At 43.5% G+C, this 22,950-nt stretch overlaps 1 protein-coding gene across 1 annotated transcript in view; it reads left to right on the plus strand.

The window, feature by feature from the left end:
• Positions 1–22,733, plus strand: part of ETFA (electron transfer flavoprotein subunit alpha) — a 44,577-nt gene extending 21,844 nt beyond the window's left edge. The window contains exons 8-12 of the mRNA XM_090263603.1: positions 1,117–1,185; positions 3,719–3,801; positions 17,883–17,948; positions 20,901–20,981; positions 22,447–22,733. Coding sequence (XP_090119729.1) covers positions 1,117–1,185; positions 3,719–3,801; positions 17,883–17,948; positions 20,901–20,981; positions 22,447–22,485 — 338 coding nt within the window. The 3' untranslated portion in view covers positions 22,486–22,733. The remainder of the gene's footprint in view (positions 1–1,116; positions 1,186–3,718; positions 3,802–17,882; positions 17,949–20,900; positions 20,982–22,446) is intronic.
• Positions 22,734–22,950: the final 217 nt, after the last annotated feature.

The raw sequence follows: 22,950 nt of genomic DNA on the forward strand, positions 1-22,950 counted from the left end.
AAGCAAGGACCTATAAGCAAGATTACCCTGCCCAGCAAAGCTACCATTTAGGATGGACGGGCAGACGAAGTGCTTCCCAGACAAGGTGAAGCTAAAGGAGTTCATCATCACCAAGCCTTTTTTATATGAAATATTAAAGGGACTTATTTAAGAAAAAGAAGAAAATCAAAACTTATGAACATTAAAATGGCAATAAATTAACAACTATCAATAACTGAATCTAACAAACTAAGCAAACAGGTATAACAGGAATAGAATCATAGATGTGGAGATCATTGGGAGGGGGAAGAGGGAGAAATGGGGAAATGGTGAAGGGATTAAGCATGATTGGTAGGAAGAAAATAGACAGGGGGTGTTAAGAACAGTGTAGGAAGTGGAGAAGCAAAGAACTTATATGCACAACCGATGGACATGAACTAAGTGGGTGGGGTGGGGGGGTTGTTGCTGGAGGGAATAAGGGCACCAGGTGGAGGGAGGCAAAGAGGGAAAAGTTGGGACAACTGTAATAGCATAATCAATAAAATATATTTTTAAACCACATTTTTATAGCCTGTTATGATTTAAAAAGCTTCCCAAAGTAAACATCAAACAAAATAATAAAGCTTCCAAAAAAGCTTGTATTGACAAGGGGCATTGAGGGGAAATACTTTAATTTTTTGAAAAGATATACCTGACTTGTTTAATTACATATATATTTAAGAAATGATTATTGGGTATCTGCTCTGTGCCACGCCTGTTGCAAAGTGCTGGAGAAACAAAGAGGGAAAAGCGGGTTCTTGCTGTATAAGGAGTATTCAAGTAATACCTCAGTGAGGTCTTGCTAAGTACTGTGGGTATAGCAGTGACCATAGATATGGATCCTGCAGTAAAAGAGTTTTTGTTCCAGTGGGGAAGACTGATTATATAATTACTTAACAGATGAGTTAATTCCAACAGTACTGAATGCTTTACAGAAGTACAGGAGCATCACTGGGGAGGTCTGGGACAGCTTCTCGGCGGAGGTGGCATGCTTAATGGGACAGTTGTGTAATGTGAAGATCACTCACGTATACGAAGTTCCAAAATATAGAAGGGGGTTTATATTTGCCTAATATTTTTTTCTTTTTTTAAAATGAGGTCGGGGTTTGAAGAGTGGGGAGAACTTTAAGTTGTTATACGATTTGGCAGATCAACTACATGCTGCAGGTAAGGTTGTTTTCCGTAGCAGAAAAATGTTCCCTTTCTGTAGGACATATTTTTTTCATCATTTCACTTATGTCTGTCACTCAAGGCTGAAAACTGTTTTACTTTCTCAGGTTTTTATGTTTTCTCTGAAACCATTTTTATTAGTCTCCAAGTAAGTGGTGTAGCCTCAGTGAGGACAGGGCGTCTTTACTCTTTCCTATTATTTATGTGCCGCATTTGCCAAATCTTAGTTACATAAAGAACTTCTACAAAGAGACAGTAAAAAGATAAAGCACCCAATTTTAAAATGAGCAAAAGACTGAACAGGCACTTCAAAACAAACTTCCAAGATATACTTAACATTCTGACTGTTTTGAAATTTTGTGTGAACATCTGATGAACTTGCCACTTAGGGGAGAGATTTTTTTTTAGACGGCTGTGACTTAATCTATTTTTTTTCGCTCTCTGAAAGCAGAGCATTCCAATAAAGTCTTTCTAAGCCAAAATGGCATAAAACAAAACAGTTACCTTTAATTAATGAGGTCCACATTTTGAGAGTTCCCAGACCCCCACAACAGCCTGTCAAGTCATACGAAATCACACATGAAATCCAAAGGAACGCTAATGTGTAGTCATAGCAGGGCCCCCTCGCTGCTCTGGGCGCTACAGCCTCTGTGACTGCAGAACAAGCACTGGATGCAGTTTTTGCTTCTCATTTCTTTTCATAAAAGCCAAAAACCCTCTTCGGATTTCTTTCAGGCAGTGAAGAAGAGAACTAACAGAGGGCTTTCGTAAACAACGCTCTGGCCCCACCGGGACCCACAGTTCTCTTCCCTCTCCCTCCCCCCTCCTGCTCTCTCCTTTCTTTCCCAGCTTCAGTTCTAAGACTGACGGCCCTACTCACCCCTTTTCGTCTGCCATCAAGTTCCTTGCTCTCTTCTTAACATCATCATCCACAAATGGGAAACCTGTATGCTGGTGAAATGATTATGCAGTCTCTCCACCTTGGCCATACCTGTCCCGCTGTTGTTCAGCATGACTGGAGAAATCCCCAACACTCAGCCATGTTAGCTGGGTTTTACTTTAAACAACGAGGCTTTCATTCTCTGACTCTTTCCTAAAGTATGATTTCCTGTATTTTCCTCTCTCTTCAAATTTCCCATGCTCTCAGACATCCTCACTCTCAGTTGACAACCTTGCTTCCTATTTCACTGAGAGAACTGGGACCATCGGAAGGGCCCTTCCACCTGCTCCGGCTCACACACTTGCCGTCAGCCTGCAGCTGTGTTCATACGCCCTCCGTTCACTCGGGACGTCGCCCCAGCACGCTTCCTCTCCCCCAACTGGAGTTCCCACAGCGTGTGAGCATGCTGTCCTCTGTGCCGTCTAAAAGCCCTTCTGTTGGTCCCACTCCCCTGCCAGCTGCCGTCCATGTCTCTGCTCTCCTGTATCAGAATCTCTCTAAAGAGTTGTCTGAGTGTGCGGCCTCCAGTCTCAGGCCTCTCATTCTATATCTAAAAATATTTTTATTAACATGTGACACACATACAGAAAACCACACAAATTACAAATGTGCCGCACACTGGCTTACCAAAAGGTGAATACCGCCATGGGATCGTTACCTAGGACCAATATTTTAAACCCACTGCCGTCAGATTTCTGTCCCCACTGCCCCACTGAAACTGCTCAGTCACCAGTGAGAAACTGGGTATGTATTATGGGGGGATGTTTTTATCCAGCAACTGGTAGAGTGGGGTTCCCATCAGCTGAGATGGACGAAACTCCCAAGTGGTTCTGTTTCTAGGGAGGGATCCGGAGTTCAGTTTGGGGCATATTAAGTGCTGAGATGTCTAATAATAGATATCCAAGTAGAGATATCAGTTAGGCAGTTAGTGTAGGAATGTGGAGTTCATTGGGAATCAGTTGCATTTATATGGTATTTGAAGCCATGAGAACGGATGAAATCACCACGGGCAGGGTGTGTAGGTAAAAAAAAGAGACCCCGGCCTAGAGCCCTAGACACTGAAAAATCCGAGGTGAGAATGAAGACCAAAAAGAAGTGGCAAGTCAGGCAGGAAAACCAGGACAGAAAGTTTGATGTTTGGAATCCAAGTGAAGGGAGGAGTGATCAGCTGTGTCTGGTGCTGCTCATCGGTCAAGGAAGGTGGGTCCTCAGGGCAGTCGCCTGGAAAGAGGAAGTCACAGGGAGGCGTGGGGAATGGGGATTATTGGGGGACATTGGTCATGGACAGTTGGGGGACGTGGCTGTGGGTGTGACTGAGGTCACATGAAGGACAAGACACCGGAGGAGAGTCGTTCAAGGAACTAAGAAGCCAGAGTGTTTAAATCTCCAAGAATTAAGACTAGTGCTTGATAAAGTGACAATAACCCAGAAATGAAAGGAGTGGACCTAGTGGTTGATAATGTAAAGCCTTAATTCAGTAAATTTTAACTGTACTATATCAGTGCCTTTTTGTTTTTACAATTATCATTGAATATCCCACCGAGCTGAATAGTCCGGCCTAAAAAGTGATGTATTTTTCTTCCCCATTAGTTGGTGCTTCTCGTGCTGCAGTTGATGCTGGCTTTGTTCCCAACGACATGCAGGTGGGACAGACAGGAAAGATAGTAGCACCAGTAAGTACTGCAATAAAATACGCTGTTCACAGTTATCTGGGGACAAGAACAGGGGTGGGCAGAGTAGTTACGAGTACGTGAAGCACAGAATTTATCCTTGTGTTACCATTTATTCCCTGTGGCACGGATTTCCGAGCGAGCGGCGGTCCGGCCGCCTGCCCTGTGCGCCCACGCAGAGCCGCCCGGCCCTCTGCTCGCTCCACAGACCTGTGATTTCTTGGTCTCAGTGACGTGCTGCTGTTCTTAAACCCACTGCTGTTTCTCATGATTTTTGAAGCAGTGGGATACTTGTCAAATTCATATTACCACACCAAATATAAAACTGGGAAAAGCAGCATTTTATTGTTAAATGGACTTTCTAAGTTCACACAGACATTTATTTACCGTAAAGCCTATGTGCAGCTGTGGGTTGAGAAAGTGAGTCTTCTGTGTTTTAGTCTAAATATTTGCAAAATCTAAAATAATAAGCTTAGATAAATTTTAAAATGCCTAAAATTTTTCAAAAATTAAGTGTTATTGCCATACAAGACAAGTATATTGTGTTTCCTCGTGAGCACAAGGAAACCTTTGGGATTTCAGATATCAATTTATAATGAAGTAGAGACATTGTAGCAGTTGTAACTGTAAGAACTGAGAACAAACTGAGTTACTCCCTCTAAGCATTCATATTTGTACTTAAAACTTACTACTTTAAAGACTTAGAAAACACAGAAGCACAGGTACATTCTAGTAGTTATCAGTGATGATTTCCTCAGAAGCCCTGCAGCCCCTGGTGACTCCGCTACACAGCTGCAAGGGAACGCGAACGAAGGGCAGGTGACATTTTAGCGTGAATGTGACACAGTCTTGATCTTGCAGAACCTGAAGGGCTCTTGGGGCTCCCAGGTAAGTGCAGACTGTAATTTGAGAAGCACTGGCCTAGTACTTTCAGGTTATAGACATTGAATAACATATGTAGCGATTATGGATTTTGTAATATTCCTATTAAGGATGTTAATTTTTTGTTTTAGCAGGCAGTTAAGTTGGTGGAACTCCAAACCCTGTCTTCTCTTTCAGTCCTAGCCATGTGGCTTAGAGGCCACCTCGCACACGTCCAATGCAGGGCCAGCCAGAGTATTGAGCAGAGTATGTGGTTTTCCCTCTGGGGTTTTTCCATTATTTTCTAGCTTGTGTGGCAGCCACAAATACTGTCCTCTGTGTGTTTCCTCAACTAAAATGACTGCAGTTTTCTGTCCAAAGTGGCCGTTTTCTGATTGTTTTTTGTCCCCGATGTGAGAAGCCTGCACATGACTCAGGGAACAAGGAGAGAGGTGTGGTGGGCGCATCTGCCACTGCCCTCCATACAGAATGCTGCCCCTCGGGTGCTGCCTCTCTTGGTTGGTCTCCAGGGCACTTAAACAGTCGCTGTCTGTAGTTTAACAGGGTTTCGTAGTCTTTCTCCGCAGGAGGGTTAGTCTGATAGGAGTTACTCCCTCAGGGCTGTGAGGAGTCATCCCGAGACCCAGCATCAAATGCATTACTTCACATGGCTCTGACTAGTACAGAGTTGGATTACTATCTTCCTAAATAATATTTTAATTAATGCTGCTTAATATTGCATTAGGTTCTTGGCAGCCACTTTCCACTATTGGCGTGTGTTACGCTGGTGGACATCGAAAAGCTGTCTTCTCTCCTGCACACTTTCCTGTCGGCTGTTAGACGTGTCTCCCGTGCCTCCTGATAATGCGGTGTTTCTTTGTGCTTCAAGCTGCACAGAGACTTCCGTTTGCTTTATTACAGTTGGATCCGTGTTCTCTGCTAGCAGCCCCTTGTTGACATTTTGTAATAGTTCTGAAAAACATCACTGCCAATAGTAAGTTCCCTGTTTCTTTAAGTAAGGGGACACATAAAGGCAAATTTTGTTATCCCCACAAAATAATTGTTCTTAATCAATTTCTTGAGAAAACATGTTATATTCAAAAGATTCTATAAATTTATTTATGCTTTGATTGATTCTCACCCGAGGACATTTTTTCATTGCTTTTAGAGAGAGAGTAAGTGGGGGAGAGAGAGCTAATGACAGAGAGGAGCACAGATTGGTTGCCTCCTGCCCACTCCGCAGCCAGGGATCAAACTCACAACTGAGCTCTGTGCTCTGACTAGGAATTGAATCTGCAGCCTTTTAGTGTACGGGATGATGCTCCAGCCGACTGTGCCACACTGACCAGGGCTGGTTACACTTTTAAATTCATTTAAGTGCGTTTTTACTGTGTCATTTATATCATTCCATCTGTATTACACACATATGGAAGATTACTGAACATGTATTTATAGACCATTTCCTGGTGTGTTTATGGATTCATACTCCCTGTAAGAGTTCTAGCCCAGTGATAGGGAACCACTAGTCTATAGCTTACTGTTTGCAACAAAGACTTCATTCCTCTTTATTTTTTTAAATTAACTTTATTTGAAAATAATTTCAAACTTAGGAAAAGTTGAAAAATAAAAATAGTACTGTGTGTGGTTTTGATTTGCATTTTCTGATGATTAGTGATGTGGAACACCTTTCACGGACCCGTTTGTTATCTGTGTGTCTTCTTTGTGAAAAGGTCTGTTTAGATCCTTTGCTCACTTTTTAATTGGATTACTTTTTTCTTTTTTTCCTATTAAGTTGTATAAGTTCTTTATATATTTTAGATATTAACCGCTTATCAGACACATGATTTGCAGACATTTTCTCCCCTTCAGGGGGCTGCCTTTCCATCTTGCGGATGGTTCCTTTGCTGTGCGGAAGCTTTCGGGTTTGATGTCACCCCGCCCCTTCACTTTGGCATTGCTCGTCTTTGCTTTTGTGTCAAAGGCAAACATGACTCACGTCAGGAGGCTTGCTGCCTGTGTTTTCTTCTAGAATTTTTATGGTTTTAGGTCTTAGGTTCAAGTCTGTAACCCATTTGGGGTTAATTTTTGTGTGTGGTGTCAGATAGCGGTCGAGTGGTATTGTTTTTGCATGTGATAGTCCAGTTTTCCCAACACCATTTATTGAAGAGACTGTCTTTTACCCACTGTGTGTTCTTGATTCCTGTGTTGTAAATTAAGTGACCATGATGCATGGGTTTTTCCTGGGCTCCATTTTAGTCCGTTGATCTGTGTGTCGGCTTTTATGCTGTTTTCATCTCTGCAGCTTTGTGATGTTGTTCGACGTTCGGGAGCGTGACGCTGCCTACTTCGTTCTTCTTTGTTAAGACTAGTTTGGCTTTTTGGGGTGTTTTGTGGTTTTATACAAATTTAACTATTGTTTGTTCGATTTCTGTGAAAAATGACATTGGAATTTTGATAGGGATTGCATTCAGTCTGTAGATTGCTTTAGGCAGTGTGGACATTGTAACTATATTCTTCCAATTCATGAGCACTGAATATCTTTCCATTTCTTTTAAAATTTCAAAATGGCTTTCTTTTGGGGTTCCCACTACTTTTGGTTATACAGGATGAATATAAGATATGGTCCTGTTAGGAAAATAGCTGAGATACAGTTGCTGAGTGGATGGGACAGTCTCTCGGAATCATAAGCACTTTAAATGTACACTCATGCAAATTCGTTGTAGTTTTTTCAATTTAATGACTTTTGGGTTTTTAAAAGTACAATTTTAGTAATATTCTATTGCAAAACTTCAAGCGAGGAACATTGGATATATAGATTAATTTGGGGAGAGGTGACATACATCTTTGCAATATTTAGGTTTCTACCTATGACCATGGTTTTACGTCTCCATTTATCTTGATGGTTCCATAATTTCTTTATAAAGGTGTATAGATAAATAGGAATGCAGTCCTGTGGATTCTCTTCGGTATTATACATACACAGCCATGTCTCTGGGAATAATGAAGTTTTGTGTAATTTTCTTTTCTTACTGTGTCAACTATGGCTCCCAGGACACTGTTAAATAGGAGTGGTGATAACCCTCCTTCTCCCTGTTTTCAAGGAAATTCCTCTAGTATTCCACCACTAGGTATGAACCTTGCTATCTGGTTTTGGTAGATATTATTTATCAGATTAAAGATGTTCCCTACAATAGACTGTGTATAATGGTTAAAAAGCATTAACAGTTCAGACTTTCTAGCCAGGTTGCCAGAATCCACCTCTCAGTGTTACTGCTTGCTTGCTGCATGTGACCTTGGACTAATCACTGAACTTCTCTGTACCACAGTTTTCTCAGCTGTAAAATGATGATAATAGTCTCTATTTCATTTAGTAGTTTTAAAGATTTAATGAGTTAAAATATGTGAAACACTTAAAACTGTATCCAGCATACAGTTCTATCGTGTTACTATTAAAAAATCCTTGTTTGCTAAGAGACTTCTTTTAAAAATCATGAACAGATATTGTTGAAGTCTTATTTCTTTAACTGATGCCTGATAGTGTCGTTGGATTTTGTTAGCATGTCAATATTTGTTGAGCTGCATTCAGTGTCAGATTTATGTTCTGACGAGAATTTATTAGTGTGGCTTTTAAACCTTGGCTAGTGGTGGTTCCTAGTTTACATTTTTCTCCAAATTGTGTTTAGATATTGTTGACGACTTTACCTTCCTAACCATCCAGACATAGAAGCCTATTGCAGTCATTAAAAAACCTGTTACCTGTGGAAAGGGAGATGGGTTTTTACATTTAGTGCCTCTTCTTTGTGGCAGTAGATTACTTTGTCCACATTTTGGTATTTTACTAACAGATTAGTGGTCCATTAATAATCCTGATAGTAAGTGAATAGTGACTGGATGAAGAAGCAGTTTTGGGAGAATTTACCAACACAATAAGTTTTGATTTCAGGGTTCTCTTTGGAAAACTCACTAATGTGGGAAAGTCTATGGAGGAATGAACTTTATAGGGTTATTTGTGTATAGCTAGGAGTGAATTTATGGGCTGCTTCTGACTTGCTGAAAAGCTGCAGATTGACAACCCCTTTCATACTGCATTATCCAGCTTGGCTTTTAACTCCCAGAGAACTGTGTTCACAAATTGATGCTTTTATTCCTTTGGGTTTGGTATGGAAGCATTAAATTGTACTAAAATATTCATATGTGAGTGCATTTAGCTGAAAGCAGTTGATGTTCTGTTCCCCAGAGGACAAGGAGAAACGCTGCATGGACCTGCAGTCCGCAGAGTGCCCTGCACACTCCTAGAGGGAGTTGCGTGGCCTGGACGGTCCGAGCCCTTGCAGCGAAGCTCCCCGTGACCCAGGAGAAGCTGTAGGGTTTATAAGCTGTGACTTGGATACATAAATTGGTTATGTAGTAGTTAAAACTCATTTGCTAAAAATTAGTTCCAATTGTATTTCTGAGTTCTAATTTTATCTTTGATTAATTTCTTAGCTAATTTTTATTAGGCTGATTTCTCTAAACATTTATTCCAGAGGACTAGAGCAGTGAAGTTTTTGATATATTATCATTTTATATATAAAGTTAAAATTTGTAAATCTGAAGAGTCTGCTGAATTCTTTTAACGTACGTAGTAACTTTAAAAGCGTCCCACCGATGCAGACACGTCTCGTCAGTCTTGCTTAACAGCCGGTGTGGAAATCTGTAAGAGCAGACAGAAGATCTTTGGAGTGGCTGTTTTGGTGTGGCAACTCGGAAGAAATAAAACTATTCTAAATTTTTATTCTTTTCTAACTATTTTTGGTTTTCACATAAAAGCTAATCTCCTTTGTCATGAGTAGCTTCAGCTCTGACATGCACATGAATGTCAGAGAACGTGAGACGCTGTACTGGGAGGAAATGTGTATTCAGTGGGCGGCTGGTCACTTAGTACATGTAATTCCATCCCTTTGTTCACTTCAGGGCCCAAGACGGGAGTCCTAACATCTTGTACAAAAGAACATTTTAATAAATTAGCTAATTCAATTCTAACAGCGTCAGAAGGTGCCTCAAGGAATCTTTCTGTAACTTGGGCTGAACTTCACAACTTTGGTTGGCTGCTGCTTTTTTTTTTTTTTTTTTTAACCTTTTTTAGAACAGTTTTAGGTTTACAGAAAAAATTACAAAGATAGGGCAGAGATTACACATAGATCCTGTGAGTTGAAGGCTTTGGTACATTGTAGTATCTGCTTTCACTACTATTGTTGTTGTTGTTTTTGACATTCTATGAACTATTTATTCTTGATAATTGTCAAAACCACAAAATTCTAGAATTAAGTTTTTTGAAGATGGAGAATTTTGTGAAGGATTCTGATAGTGATAACCTTCTAATGACTTTTTGATTGTGAAATCTAACAAAATTCGACATTTAACCATTTTTAAGTGTACAGTTCAATGGCATTAATCACATAATGTGCAACCATCACCACTATCCACACCCAAAATTTTGCATCACCCTGAACCAAAACTGTACCCATGAAGCACTAGCACCACACCCCACCCCCGCCCCTGGTCGTCCCCAATGCGCGTGGCTGGGATCTAGCCTGTGTGAGGTATTTCATGAAAGTGGAGTCAGACGGCATTTGTCCTTTCATGACTGTCTTATTTCATTTAGCATGTTTTCAGATTTCATCTTTTTCAGCATGTGTAAAGACTTATTCCTTTTTATGGATGAAAAATGTCCCTATACCATTCCATAAACCTTTGTTTATTTATTCCTCTCTTGGTGGACACCTGGTTTGTTTTATTTTCACCTTTTAACCATTGTCAGTGATGCTGATTCACTTACAAGTATCTGTTTGAGTCCGTTTTCAGTTCTTTAGGGTCTGCACCTACGGATGGGATTATCGCTGGGTCATATGATAATTTTATGTTTAGCTTTTTGAGGAACCTCAAAACCTTTTCTCTGGTTACTTTGTGGCTTTTATGAGCTCCGTGGCACAGAAGTTATCACAGTAATTTTAGACTAAACATCAAGAAAGGCTGTGCAGAAGCAGTGGCCTAACTCTTCCTCGCAATTCTGGGAAAACAGCAGGGTGGTGAGTGAAGAGAACAGCACTGGGCAGCCAGGTTCTGGTGCCGGCTGTGCTGGGGCCTCGGCTTCTGTCGTTGATGAGACACAGAGACTGCGTAGATGGTCTTAGGGGTTCCTTACTCCTCCAGGAGTCTGTGCTAGTACATGTGACTTAGCCTGTTCTAACCAGCTCGGATCACTTGTAACCCTTACTGGTAAAATATTTGACAGTCAGACATTTTATTTGACCTGCTGAAATACAAAGCTTTGTAATAGATTGATTACACATCTAAGTGTTTTGATGTCATATACCCAGATGTTTTAATGTAAATTAAAACAAACATCAACAATAGCAAAGAAGAAATCGTTTCTGGGTCTTGCCCCTTCTATGTCAGTCTCCTTGGTAACCTGGTAGCTGGCGTGTGTGGGGGCCTGTGTGAGGGCCATCAGCTGGCATGAGAGTGGTTAGTAGAGAGATATGTCAACAGGGTTTATAGCTTGTGTCCCTTGTGAGCACAAGGAACCCAGAGCTAATATTACGAACAGATACTTCTAGTGACATGGGACAAAAACCGGTGGTAGCTAAAACTGGGGATACGTTTTATATATAAACTTAAGTTAGCTGTTCATCTCACCTCCCCTGGTTTTAGAGCTGTTTCTCTAGATAAATATGTATACTGGACCTTTAATAGACGAGTAACTTTTCAGTTAAAGCATATTGCCCCTCTCGTCACAATGTGGAAAAGCATTGAATTTAAAATTAAAAGACTTGGATTAAGAAGCCTGCCTTTTACTAGGAGTATATAACCTCGGACAGCTCACCAAGCCTGCCTGAGCCTGTGCTTTCTCGTCTATAAAATGGGAACGAGTTTCACTCCTTTGAGTTATTGTCACAATGGATAGCGTGTATATAAAGTACGGCGTGATGACTCGCACGTCCGAGACAGCTCGTGTCACTGTGACAACAGGTGTGCCACTTGAGTTCAGACAAAACTGGAGCTGCCCTGAGGAGGAGCGCTGTCTGACGGATGGCACAGACTCTCCACTTTGCACCGAGAACGTAGGTCAGGTCCTCCGTTCCTGCAAAACGCGGTTTAGCCGCAACCCTGCCTGAGAAAAGAGCCACCGATAGCCGTGCTTTGCGTTTGGCGGCCTCTTCCAAACAGAAAAACATAAGCAATAGTTTGACTTTTTAAATGAGCAGCAGGATGAAATATAGCAGTATCGATGTCCGGAGGCTTGTAGTAATTAGAAAATAGACTTAGGTTGATCTGCGCCTGAAAAAGACATCCATTATTTGCTGCGATAAATTCCATGTAACTCCTGCCTTGGCGTTTATCCTGCGTGTGTGTTGTGTTTTAGCTGGAATCGTGTCTGTTGGAGGTCACGCCTCCACGGTCTTCTCAGGAAGGAAGGCGTGGAGCTCGCTCGCCACGGTGTCGTCCGTGGCAGTGCTAGGGCGTTGTTTGGGGAGCGTAACGTTGGACCTCGGAACTGCTTGCCTGATGTCTATTAAAGTTACCTTTGAAGAAACGCAGTTGTCCAAACTGCTTCCCCAGCTCTGTCTAGAAAGGGAGGCTGTTGGTAGAACAGAAATTATAAACCTAATTTTTAAAGAGATGAAGCAATATTGGCTTGACTTTTCTGCTCTGAGAGCTCCAGATTTAACCATTCCGCTCAATTTCATGTTTCATGTAAACAAAAAACTAAATGTTTAAATCTTTCTACTTTGTTTAAAGTAAAGCAGATTTGAAGTTTCTGCTGGCAGAATACTGTTCCAATTCCAGAAAAAACGTCAGTGTATGAGTTTATATCATAAACTTATGTAATTTAAATCTCTTATGTATTTTTATATGCCCAATTTGATATGTCTTCATACCTGTATCTGGGATATGTATCCCTGTACGAAGATTTTGTTGGAATTTTGTAAAGAAATTCACTACAGTCCTGATTGGTGTGGCTCAGTAGGTTGGGTGTCGTCCTGCAAAGTAAAAGGTCGCCAATTCGATTCCTGGTCAGGACACAGGCCTGGTTTATGGGGTCCCTGGTCAGGGTGCATTCGAGAGGCAACCAATCGATGTTTTTCTCTCACATGGATGTTTCTCTCCCTCTCTTTCTCCCTCCTTTTCCCCTCTCTCTAAAAGTAAAGAAAATAAAAAAACATTCACCCTAAATTCAGCCAGCACTGTCTAGGAAGTTGAGCAGAAATTCTAACTTCATAGCTTAGTAAATACAAACAAGAAACTAACAGGTCAATGAAGTTTTTCCAATACGTTATCCCAGGAGAACTGCGTCAAGTTAGTACCAACTCACTTTGAGATAGTAAGGATTTAAACTATTCTTGTAGTGTGAATGGAATTACTAAGATAATTGGCTGTCTTATTATACCTTTTAAAGAGTCAGTGGTCATTAAGGGATAATAATAGCATTAATAGCACACATTTTGAGCTCTTCACATCTAATAATCTCAACAGTCCCATTAGATGCTGGTATTTACCTCCATTTTGCACACGACACGAACCCTTGAGAGCTTAAGTAAGTCTCCCAAGAACACAGATGCTAAGTGGGAGAGTCAGGACCTGAACGCCTCAGCTCTCTCAGATCTTATTTATTTAGTTAGTTTTATTAGTGATTGAGTCAAGTTTCTTACACTTGTTCATTTTCAACTTTCTTGAGTTGAGATTTTAGCTCATTAATTTTCTACCATTCTTTTCTAATATAAAGATTTTTGTAAGGATCACTTCAGGTGCATCCCACGGTTTCTGTTGTACAGTAGCACCCCCTTACCCACAGGGGTGCGTTTCAAGGTCCCCAGTGGGTGCCTGAAGCCATGGGTAGTACCCAACTCTATATACAGGGTGGGGCAGAAGGCAGGTTTATAGTTGATTGTATGGAAAGTAATACAGTAATAAATAGTAGAGGAATAAACTTTTGCGTACTCACAACTGTAAACGTACTTTTGCGGCACCGTGTGTGCTGGACATGCCGATGGTAAAGTTAAATGAGACACAGTGAGAGGTTAGTGAGTGAGTCACTTTATTCACTTGCAATGTATGGTATTAGGACAGCAACTGGGTAAGTGACCTTGTAAAGGTAACTCTGCAAGTGGAGTTCTTATTAATACTGACTCAGTGCAACTGAGATACTCAAGTGGATATACTGAAATTAGAGCTTTGCTTGAATAGATAAATGCAACTGTCAAAAAACATTACATTGTCTGTCGTCTGAAGATGTTTCGGAAGCAGCACCAGACTCCAGCACGCTCCTCAGAATGTGTGGGTTAGGGGGAAGGGGATACACCCAAAACTAATATAATGTTGTATGTCAGCTATATTTTAATTTTTTTAATTTGTAAAAAAATCTTACAAATTGTTTATTTCTGGAGAGTTCCATTAATGTTTTCAGACTGCGGTCAACCACGGGCAACCGAAACTGTGGAAGGGGAACTGCAGGTGGGGGATGACTCCATTCTGTTTCTTTGGCGTTTTGTTCCAGGTGGTTCTACATTTTAATTTTTTGACTCATTATTTAAGTGCCCTTTTTTGAGAAGTAGGAGTTTTTAAGGATAGATTTTTCAGGCTCTTCTAGAGTTTTAAGAAAAAAATATAACTTACTAGAGAAAAAAATTGATCGTGTCTTTTCAGAGTGTAAGTTTCCTATATTAAAGCAGTAGTTCTCAGCTGCGTTTCATTTTCCTGCAACATCCAGAGCCCTGAACCGTGACGGCTTCTCGTGCCAGCCCTTGGCTTTGATGCGCTTCTGTTGGTCTGTGCAGCTCTTTTGTGTGAATTAGGAAGAAAGTACCCCGTTCTCAAGTTACTTTACTGCCATCTGTTGAGAAATTATTGTAATAAAAATGCAGCCCTACAATGACTGATAATGAGTGAGGCTTCCCTCCAGAGCTGTTCAGGGTGCACCCAGCTCGGCTCCTCGCGGCAGCCCCGCGGCCACCCAGGAGCCCTCCGGGCCACCCAGTGGGCTGAGAGAACCAGCGTTGGAGCGGCCTTGAGCTGGAGTGGCACAGCGGTGCCTTGGGAGACTAGATTCTCGGCTAAGGATGGAAGCTTCACAGTAACCTATGAAGTAGGGGTTCTCACAACCCCCGTTTTACAAACGAGCAAGCTGAGCCATGCAGGTTAAAGAACTGGCCCATGGTCGCATGTCTGTCAGGTGGCTGCACTGGGATTTAAACCTGGGCAAGGAGATTCCAGAGCTTTGTTCTTAACCATAGTGACATGTTCCTCTTGCAAGGCTCGTGGAACCCCCGGACACGGCAGCTCGGTCTCAGCCGCTGTAGAGTGGTTAGACCTCTGCACCTTGCTCTGTAGCTACAGCCTTTGTCCGGTTTTGACCGAGGAAGAGGGATTTGTGCCTTTTTCTTTCTGCTGGTCCTTGTTTGTAATGAAATGCTGTCTCCCCTTTTTATTTCAGAATAGCCTCTGGTCCTCTCACAGCCCCGTGGCTTTCCTTCTTCCCACCAGTCCCCACTCTTGAATCGCAGCATGATCAGCCCACACTTCCACCTGTGGCTCAGGCCGCTGGGGCTCTGTCTTCCGGGGACCACTAATTGCTGTCCTTCCCTCCGATTTAGAAGGAAAATGCCTCAGGGAAGGGATTGCCCCGTTGTGTTGTTTCTCAGTGTCTAGAGTGCTCCGTAAATTAGCATCAGTGGAGGGTTTGTTCGCACTCATTATCACTGAAACACAGAAATGCTTCCTGAACCCTGAGCACTCATCCAGTGATAGCAGTCTGATTGCCTGTGCGTGCTCTTCAGAAGAGAAGAAAGCCTCCCTTCCTGTCCGAGAGAGAGCTGTCGGTCTCAGAAAGCAGCCAGAGTCCGGGGCTCACTCTCGGTTGTCATGCTAATACTTCTGTGTTTATGCAGAAACCCTTGTTTGCTCTGTGAGTGGGTCCCTGCTGGTCACCTGGACCTGTGTGCACTGTCTGTGCTGGTGGCCAGAGGGCGGCACGACAGGCGTGGCCTTCGGCGCGGTTTGCTCTGGCCCAGAGCCTGTCCTTTCCTCAGTGACATTTGTGGTTTGAGGTCAACAAATGGTGTTCGTTTCTCAGGGGCGTAAAGTGAATTCATTTATGTTATGTCTATGTAGACATTTATTGCCAGGATGAATCAACAATTTTATTAGCAGTTTATGATGCAGGTGGAGAGACGGTTAAGACCTGTTGAATTTTCACGTGGGCGTGTGTGTCAGACGGACTCGTCACAGAGCTGTGACCCTTCCTGCGGATGTACTTAGAGGAGTGGTCAGTGAGATAGTTTCTTGTGTGAAAAGTCTTTACATTAGAGCTTGTTGGCCTGTTATTCTGAATGTGAGATTTCATGTGTTTCGATTAACAATTTAGTGAATGTTCTTCTATGAAAGAAATGTTACTCAGAACAGACTGAAATGATGTTAAACTTACTAATTGAAGTTACCTGCAAATCCTCAATAGAAAATAGTGCTGCTTTTTTAAAGAAAAAAAAAGCCCTTTTGTCACTCGAGGGTCCATGTCTGACGGGACAGTTTGATGACAAGGCCTTGGTTGCATTGCTCAGTTGTGTGCTCGAGACGGACTCACGGAGCAAGACCTGCTTTCCGTCCTCTACACACGCTTCTGCAGGCACCTCCCAGCCCTAAAACAAGTGGCTCTTCCTTTCCTTCAGGATTTTCATGATCACTCTGGAGCAAGCAGAATCAGTAAATAAGCACAGCTCATGTTTACATGATGAAGTCACTTTGGGGACTAGGTTGTTTCCTTTTCCAGGGTGCGCAGTGGTGTCCTGCTGCTCTGGAAGCAGCTGGACGCTCTGTGCCTTTAAAGATAAGGCCCGGGGACAGCCCATCGATCTGCCGGGTAGACTTGCAAGTCTGAGGCTGAGGGGTGCCCCGTTCTTGTGGGTCTCAGCCCTGGCTGCACTTCTGAGTGTCCTGGGAGCCTTGGTACAAAGCTCTGGGGCGGGGGCTGTCCCCAGTTTATAGCTGGGGAGGCTGAGAGGGAAAGGACTCACGCACAGCCGCACACATTTCACGTGTGTGAAAACCATAGCATTAGATGGCAGTGGCTGATGGCAACAGGAATGCTCTTTGATCTGGGACTGAGTGGTTGTTAAATGGGATTATGAGCCATGCAGAAAACAAGGTGGGATGCCTGACGCTGTCACTGACTTGGAGGATCTGCCGCGTCACGAGACTTGAGTGTGACAGAGCCACCTTCGGGGCCTCCCACGCTCTTCCCATGGAAGAGAGACCTTGTCGTCGGTGTGACCATTTCCTTACGTGGCAGGCGCACCCCCTGCCCCAACCGAGATGTGAGAGTTCAGTTTATGTGTCCAGTAGACAGAATGGAGCAGCTAAGCTCTTTTATTTTTTGATCTTAGATCTTTAATTACCCTTTCAACATCTCTGTTAATTTAAATTTTATGTTTCAGTTACAGTTTACATTCAGGTAAACTGTATTCAGTATTAGTTTCTGGTGCACAGCGTAGCAGTTGGACGGTTACGTGCTGGCACAGCGTGTTCTCCCTGACGTTCCCAGTGCCCAGCGACGGGAAGCAGACAGCAGTTTCCTCTGTACTTACTGGGGGCAGAGGGATAGGAAGAGGAGCAAATCTTATCATCAACATTTCCTTAGAAAATGCAGTGTGGGGGCCTTTTACTGGGAGTTGGAAATGCACAAGCTGAGCCTATGCCTTCGAGAAGCTTGTTCTTTCGCAGGGGGACTCTGTGTGTACATGCATGCAGCCGCGAGAAGGCAAACAAGTAAGTCAGAATAACTTTCCTATGTGTGCATCTGTGTGTTCCCCTGTTACTGCACCGTGTGTGTGCACTGTGAATAAATAGGGACAGAGTGACAAGCAGCCCAGACAAGAAGTGCTCCCTCAGAGGAAGTTGTGCGATTAAGTGGAACAGTTGGTGTGAGGTGCCCGGCACAGTGGCTGACACGCGGTTATGGCTCCGTGACTCTCGTCCGCACTTAACTCTCCCACCACCACTGTGGGGATTCAGAGGGAAGGGACGATGGGTCAGGGAGGGCGGGGAAGGATAGCCTGATTTAAATCATACTTACTGCATCTATTTTATTTTGGTATCTTTTGCCTAAGACTTGAATTGCTAATAGCAAATGCTTTGGAAGGTATTATATAATATTAACTACATACTAATGGCATGGCCTCTCATTGCAGGAACTTTACATTGCCGTGGGGATATCTGGAGCCATCCAGCATCTGGCTGGGATGAAGGACAGCAAGGTAACTGCACAACACTCGGTGATGCTCAGAGGAGAAGCTTCTGCGTACAGTTTTGGGTTTCAGTGCACGTTTCCCACTGTGTGACGGTGACAGCCACTGAGACCTGGGAACTGAGAGGCGCGTCCTGTCTGCTGCCTGTAGCTGCAGCTCTACTGGGAGAGGCTGCCCCTGGGTCCCAGCTCTGGAGCTGGTGCCACCGGGTGTGTTCTGTTTGAATCTCCCTTCTTTTCTGCCCAGTGCAAGTACTGAGACCCCTTCCTGCTTTGACCGTCTGTGAGCAGAAAACAACAACTTGATGAGGTTCTGACCCCTCGTTCTCTGTCTGCTTCGCCCTGGACCCCTAACAGTCCCCCAAGACATATGTCAGAAAGTGCCCCCTTTTGGGTTGTTACTAAAATGTGACTGAGACATTTTGGGCTGGAGTGTCTTAACACCTCAGTAATTTTCAAAAATGCAGTGTACAGTGGAAAAACACTTGACCTTGCTGCTTAGACTGACTGTACCTGAAAGTCCTGTGTAACAACTCTCTGAACATATATTTCAGAGTATGACACATTAATTCATGCATAACAGTGAACAGTTTGAATGTTGAACTTAGTTTTTCATGAAGTCAGAGATGCTTTTGACACTCTTGCTTTTATGCATTCAGATGGAAGTTGGATATAAAAGGTAATAAACTTTCAACAGGTTTAACTTCTACCTTGAAAAAAATGCTTGCTCTACCTCCTTGTACCCTCTAAATGAATTGCCTCAAAACCAGTCAGATTTCACAGTTGGATGGCAGGTTTCTTCACTGAGTTCCGAAAACACACCGCCAATGGGGAAATGGTACTGCCGCACTAAAGGAAAAAACACTCCAGCACCTGCAACCTTAAAAAATATTTTTACCTGAGCCCATTCAGACATATCTAGAATTCTGCTTCTCAAAGATAAAAGATTCTACCTGCTAAGATGATCTGGTGAAAATTCTCACTCTGTGCCGCCAGGCCTGGACTGGGGGGGAGGAGGGACTAGGCAGACCGTGCACCTCAAAGCAAAGCAGGGCAGCTGAGGTGAGGAGCCCAGTGCTGGGGAGCAATCATAAGACTAACCTTGAGCCAAGACTCGATCTGTCCATGCAGCCCACAGACACTCAGGCAGCCCATCCCGGAACTGCAGGGTGGGACACCTGGGGGAGACACTGCAGCCTCCTGGCGTCGTTTTGGTCAGGCTCTGAAACAGGATTTCAGAATGGATGGTTTAAGTCAGATAGTTGCATTCATAAATCTGATAGCTGTCATTTTAATTAGCCCCGTAGTGTAGTTGAAAGAATGAGATGTGATTATCAAACGAGTCAGTGTAATGAAGCGCTTGGGGACTGTGTGCAGACTGACACGGCTGAAGCCGTCTGTGCGGTAGGCGCTCTGTGAGGAAGAAGAGTGTCCATCTACAAGGACATCAGAGAGCTTGAGGGTAGCAAGCTAGATTTTATCATGGTGCTTCACAGTTGATAATTCAGGAATATTCTTTCGGTAATGTAAAAAACTATAACCAGCCCAAGTCGTTTTTTTCTTACATACTTCAGTGGTTCCTTGCCCACAGCTATATGCTGTTTCTTTTAAAATAACCTTTATATAGTGGGATGAAAAAGCTTTCAGATCATTAAACTGTCAGATATTTAAGTAGGTAGACTCCAGGAAAATCATTACCCATCATTAATTAAATAAATCTGTGCTAGTAGCTGTGAAACAGGCTACATATACCCAGAAGAGAAACACCTCCTTGCAGATCAGTGCCTGTGACTCAGCATGTTTGTCCTTGTGACTTTGGGTTTGAGGCTCAGTGGGAAACCTGTTGACTGTCTGTGCACACAGTGTTCAGTGCACATGGCCTGGTCCCCTGGGGGACGGAGGGGTGCTTCCCCTAGGCTGCACTGTGCTCCAGGCTCTCGTAGGCCCATGGCTCTGAGGGTCTCCTCGGGGGCCCCTGTAGGGAATTAACATATGTTGTGTGACCTGTATTTTAAGTCAGGCTATAGCAAAATACTTAAAATGTGTCCTAGCTGTTTCGTGAGATAGAGTAATAGATAGGCAGAAACTTAATTTTGCTTCTAGGGATTTGAATTACTATAAAATCTTACCTATAAAATATAACTAATTTTACTTCAATTGCGACGGTATCAGAAGCCATCTGTGAGGGACACACATCTGCACTTGCTTTTGAATTTCCTAGTCTGGTTTCAGAAAGGGGAGAAACCTGAAAATGAAAGGGGCCAGCGAAAGCACAACGTCCCTTTCACTCTCTTGCAGATCATTTCAGCCAGAGGAGGAGGGGCCCCTTTGGTGGCCACCCTGCTCTTTGTCCACGTTCCTGTGGTCTGAAGCAGCAGTCGGTGATCACAGCCCAGACCCCCAATATTTGGAGGACAGGGTCCTTTTCGCCAGCTCTGATTCCTGCAAGCTGGGTGCACAGCGGCCTGCTCCCAGGGCTGGCGGTGGGGCGGGGGTGGGTGGGGTGCTGCCCGGCTGAGAGCCTGCAGCTCACCTGCAGGCCTCCCCCTGGGGCCGCAAGCCTTCTGTGGAGGCCAGCGTTCCCAGATGCTCACCTGAGATGATTCTGCCGGTGCAGTTGTTGTGCAGGTGGGGAGACAGGGTCCCGACTCCCACATCCTTTCTTCTGAGTTGTTACTAATCTAAAAGTAAACGTTTGTTTGTAAGTCAAAAATAACTTTAAAAAAATAATGATTTACAATATTTTTATTACTGTGACGGGCTCGTGGTGGGAGTGGGAGATAACTTTATGTCCCAAAGAAAGTTCTAAATTTACAGTATTGGCACAAATGAATCAAATGAATCTAATTTGGTAGACATTTTTGAACACTATACATTTGTTATTGGGGTAGTTAAAACAGAACTATCAATTTATGTGATTGTTTTCTTGACAAGGGGCAAACTCTTTGTTTTTATTTCACAGACAATTGTGGCAATTAACAAAGACCCAGAAGCTCCAATTTTTCAAGTGGCAGATTATGGAATAGTTGCAGATTTGTTCAAGGTAAACTGTTGTCTAGATAGCTTGTCATCTGAGAACCTCTCAGCCTTGGTCAGGGAAACAGCTGTTACAGGGAGACATTGTGTGTTTGTGTGTCTGTGCTTCTGCCTGTGTATGTACATGTTAATATATGTACACAGTTTTGAACTACTTAAATTGAGTTTTCCTAATAAATACCTGATGTTTATATAGAGCATTGTAACTTTCCCTTTAAGGAGTCAGTATTGTCTTTAAAATACCTATATGGCTCTTGGCATCGCATGTGCTGAGTTAGTACACACTGTGAAGTGATCCAAGTAATTATAACCTAGAATCCTATTTGGCAGGTGCTATAAAGAAATTTACATAAGATCCCTTCAGATGGAGATCTGCCAGTGATGCTGTAGCTTTTCAGGGGAAGAGTGTGAGCGCTCAAGCCCCACCTCTGTGACCCAGCAAGGCTGCCCGGCTGCCCGAGCTGATGTGACAGGTGTCGGGGAGAACACTTCCTTCCCACTCCTCACATACTGCACTTTTTTTAGTGTTCTTTCTACTTGCTGCTGCTTCTACTTGTCCTCCTCGGGAAAGAAACTACCTCAGTGGTATTGATGAGCACCTGATACTCATTTGATCATATTTAAAGGGCACAGTTTATGTGTGGTCTGGCCTCTTTGTCCCTTAGGGCCTGCCTACAAGCTTCTAAGTTACCTTGTGCAGAAATCACTCAGGCAAGAATTGAGGCTCTGAAAGTGGCATCCAGCCCTGGGAGGAGTAGGTCTCCTGCAGTGAGGAAGCCCTTGGTGTGGGGGCTGCATGGCCCTAACAGAGAGGCTGCAGCTGGAGGGCAGAGCCTGGGCGGTGGGGGGGGGAGTCAGTAAATAATCCTTTTTAACGTGGGTGCCAACGCGGTCAGTTTCCCCTTACTGTGCCTGCTGGCCGGCCGCTGCAGTAGAAGAAGGCCTTGATTTTAATAGAGTGACAACCTTGAACGTTCAGCGTGCAGCTCTTTGTTATACGCCGGAAGGTAGTAACGTGCGCGGAAGCAACGGCAGTGTTTGCGAAATGAATGGTGAGTGAATGAACCAGGAGAGAAGTTTGAGGAGGTTGACAGGAGTCATGACTGAACAAGAGGCTTAGTGTGGCCTCTGGAGGAGAGGCAGGGGGGCCATAGGGAAGGCGGAGTGCCAGGGAGGCCAGAGGTCCCCTCTGCACAGACAGGAACAGTGGACTTCCTGAGGGCTGTGGTTGGGTCACAGAGGTTCCTGGGCAGTGAGTGGGCTCTTGTCCCTGCCAGCCATGTGCCCAGGGGTCTCTCCCTCAGAGGTGTGTCCTCCCCAGAAGTGTGGACAGAGTTCCTGGGTGGGAACAGGAAGCCCAGGTGCCTCCGGAGGGCTTCACATTCTTCCTTCTGCCCTCTGGGGGCTCAGTGGGGGTGGTGACAGTCACAGTGAGGCTCCTGTGGCTTAATTACTTCTTTTTAAATTTGCAGGTAGTTCCTGAAATGACTGAGCTATTGAAGAAGAAATGAGTCGTGACCATGTCTCAAGGAGAAACATTTTGAGAGGACTCAGCTGAAATCATAGAAATCCGTGGCCATTATAACAGTCATTGGAAAGCTGCATTTCATAACTTGAGAAAAAATTCTAACAAATGCCAGAATGCTTTTTTATGGGGATGTTATGCTTCTTTTTAATTGTGGTTCCAAAGAATTATTTTTGAAATTTCCTAATTCTGTAATGAAATATATAATAAAGTCTCTCCACAGCTTTAAAACTACTACCAGAACTATGCCTAGCTTCATAAAGACAAAGAAAATTGAAGAAAGGTAGTAAAAATTTATTATTTTTTCTTTGCTTGCCTTGTTCATGGAGGGTTCTGTGTTTGAGGCAAGAGTATAAATATGAATATTGCCACGATTGTAACCCACCTAACCTGGTTGTTAAGGGAACAGGGTTGGCAAATTCAGAATTAAGGAAGGATGGCCAGACAGCAT

The sequence above is a fragment of the Furipterus horrens genome, unplaced genomic scaffold, assembly GCF_987537825.1.
Source record: "Furipterus horrens unplaced genomic scaffold, mFurHor1.1.pri manual_scaffold_16, whole genome shotgun sequence".
Taxonomy (NCBI): Eukaryota; Metazoa; Chordata; class Mammalia; order Chiroptera; family Furipteridae; genus Furipterus; species Furipterus horrens.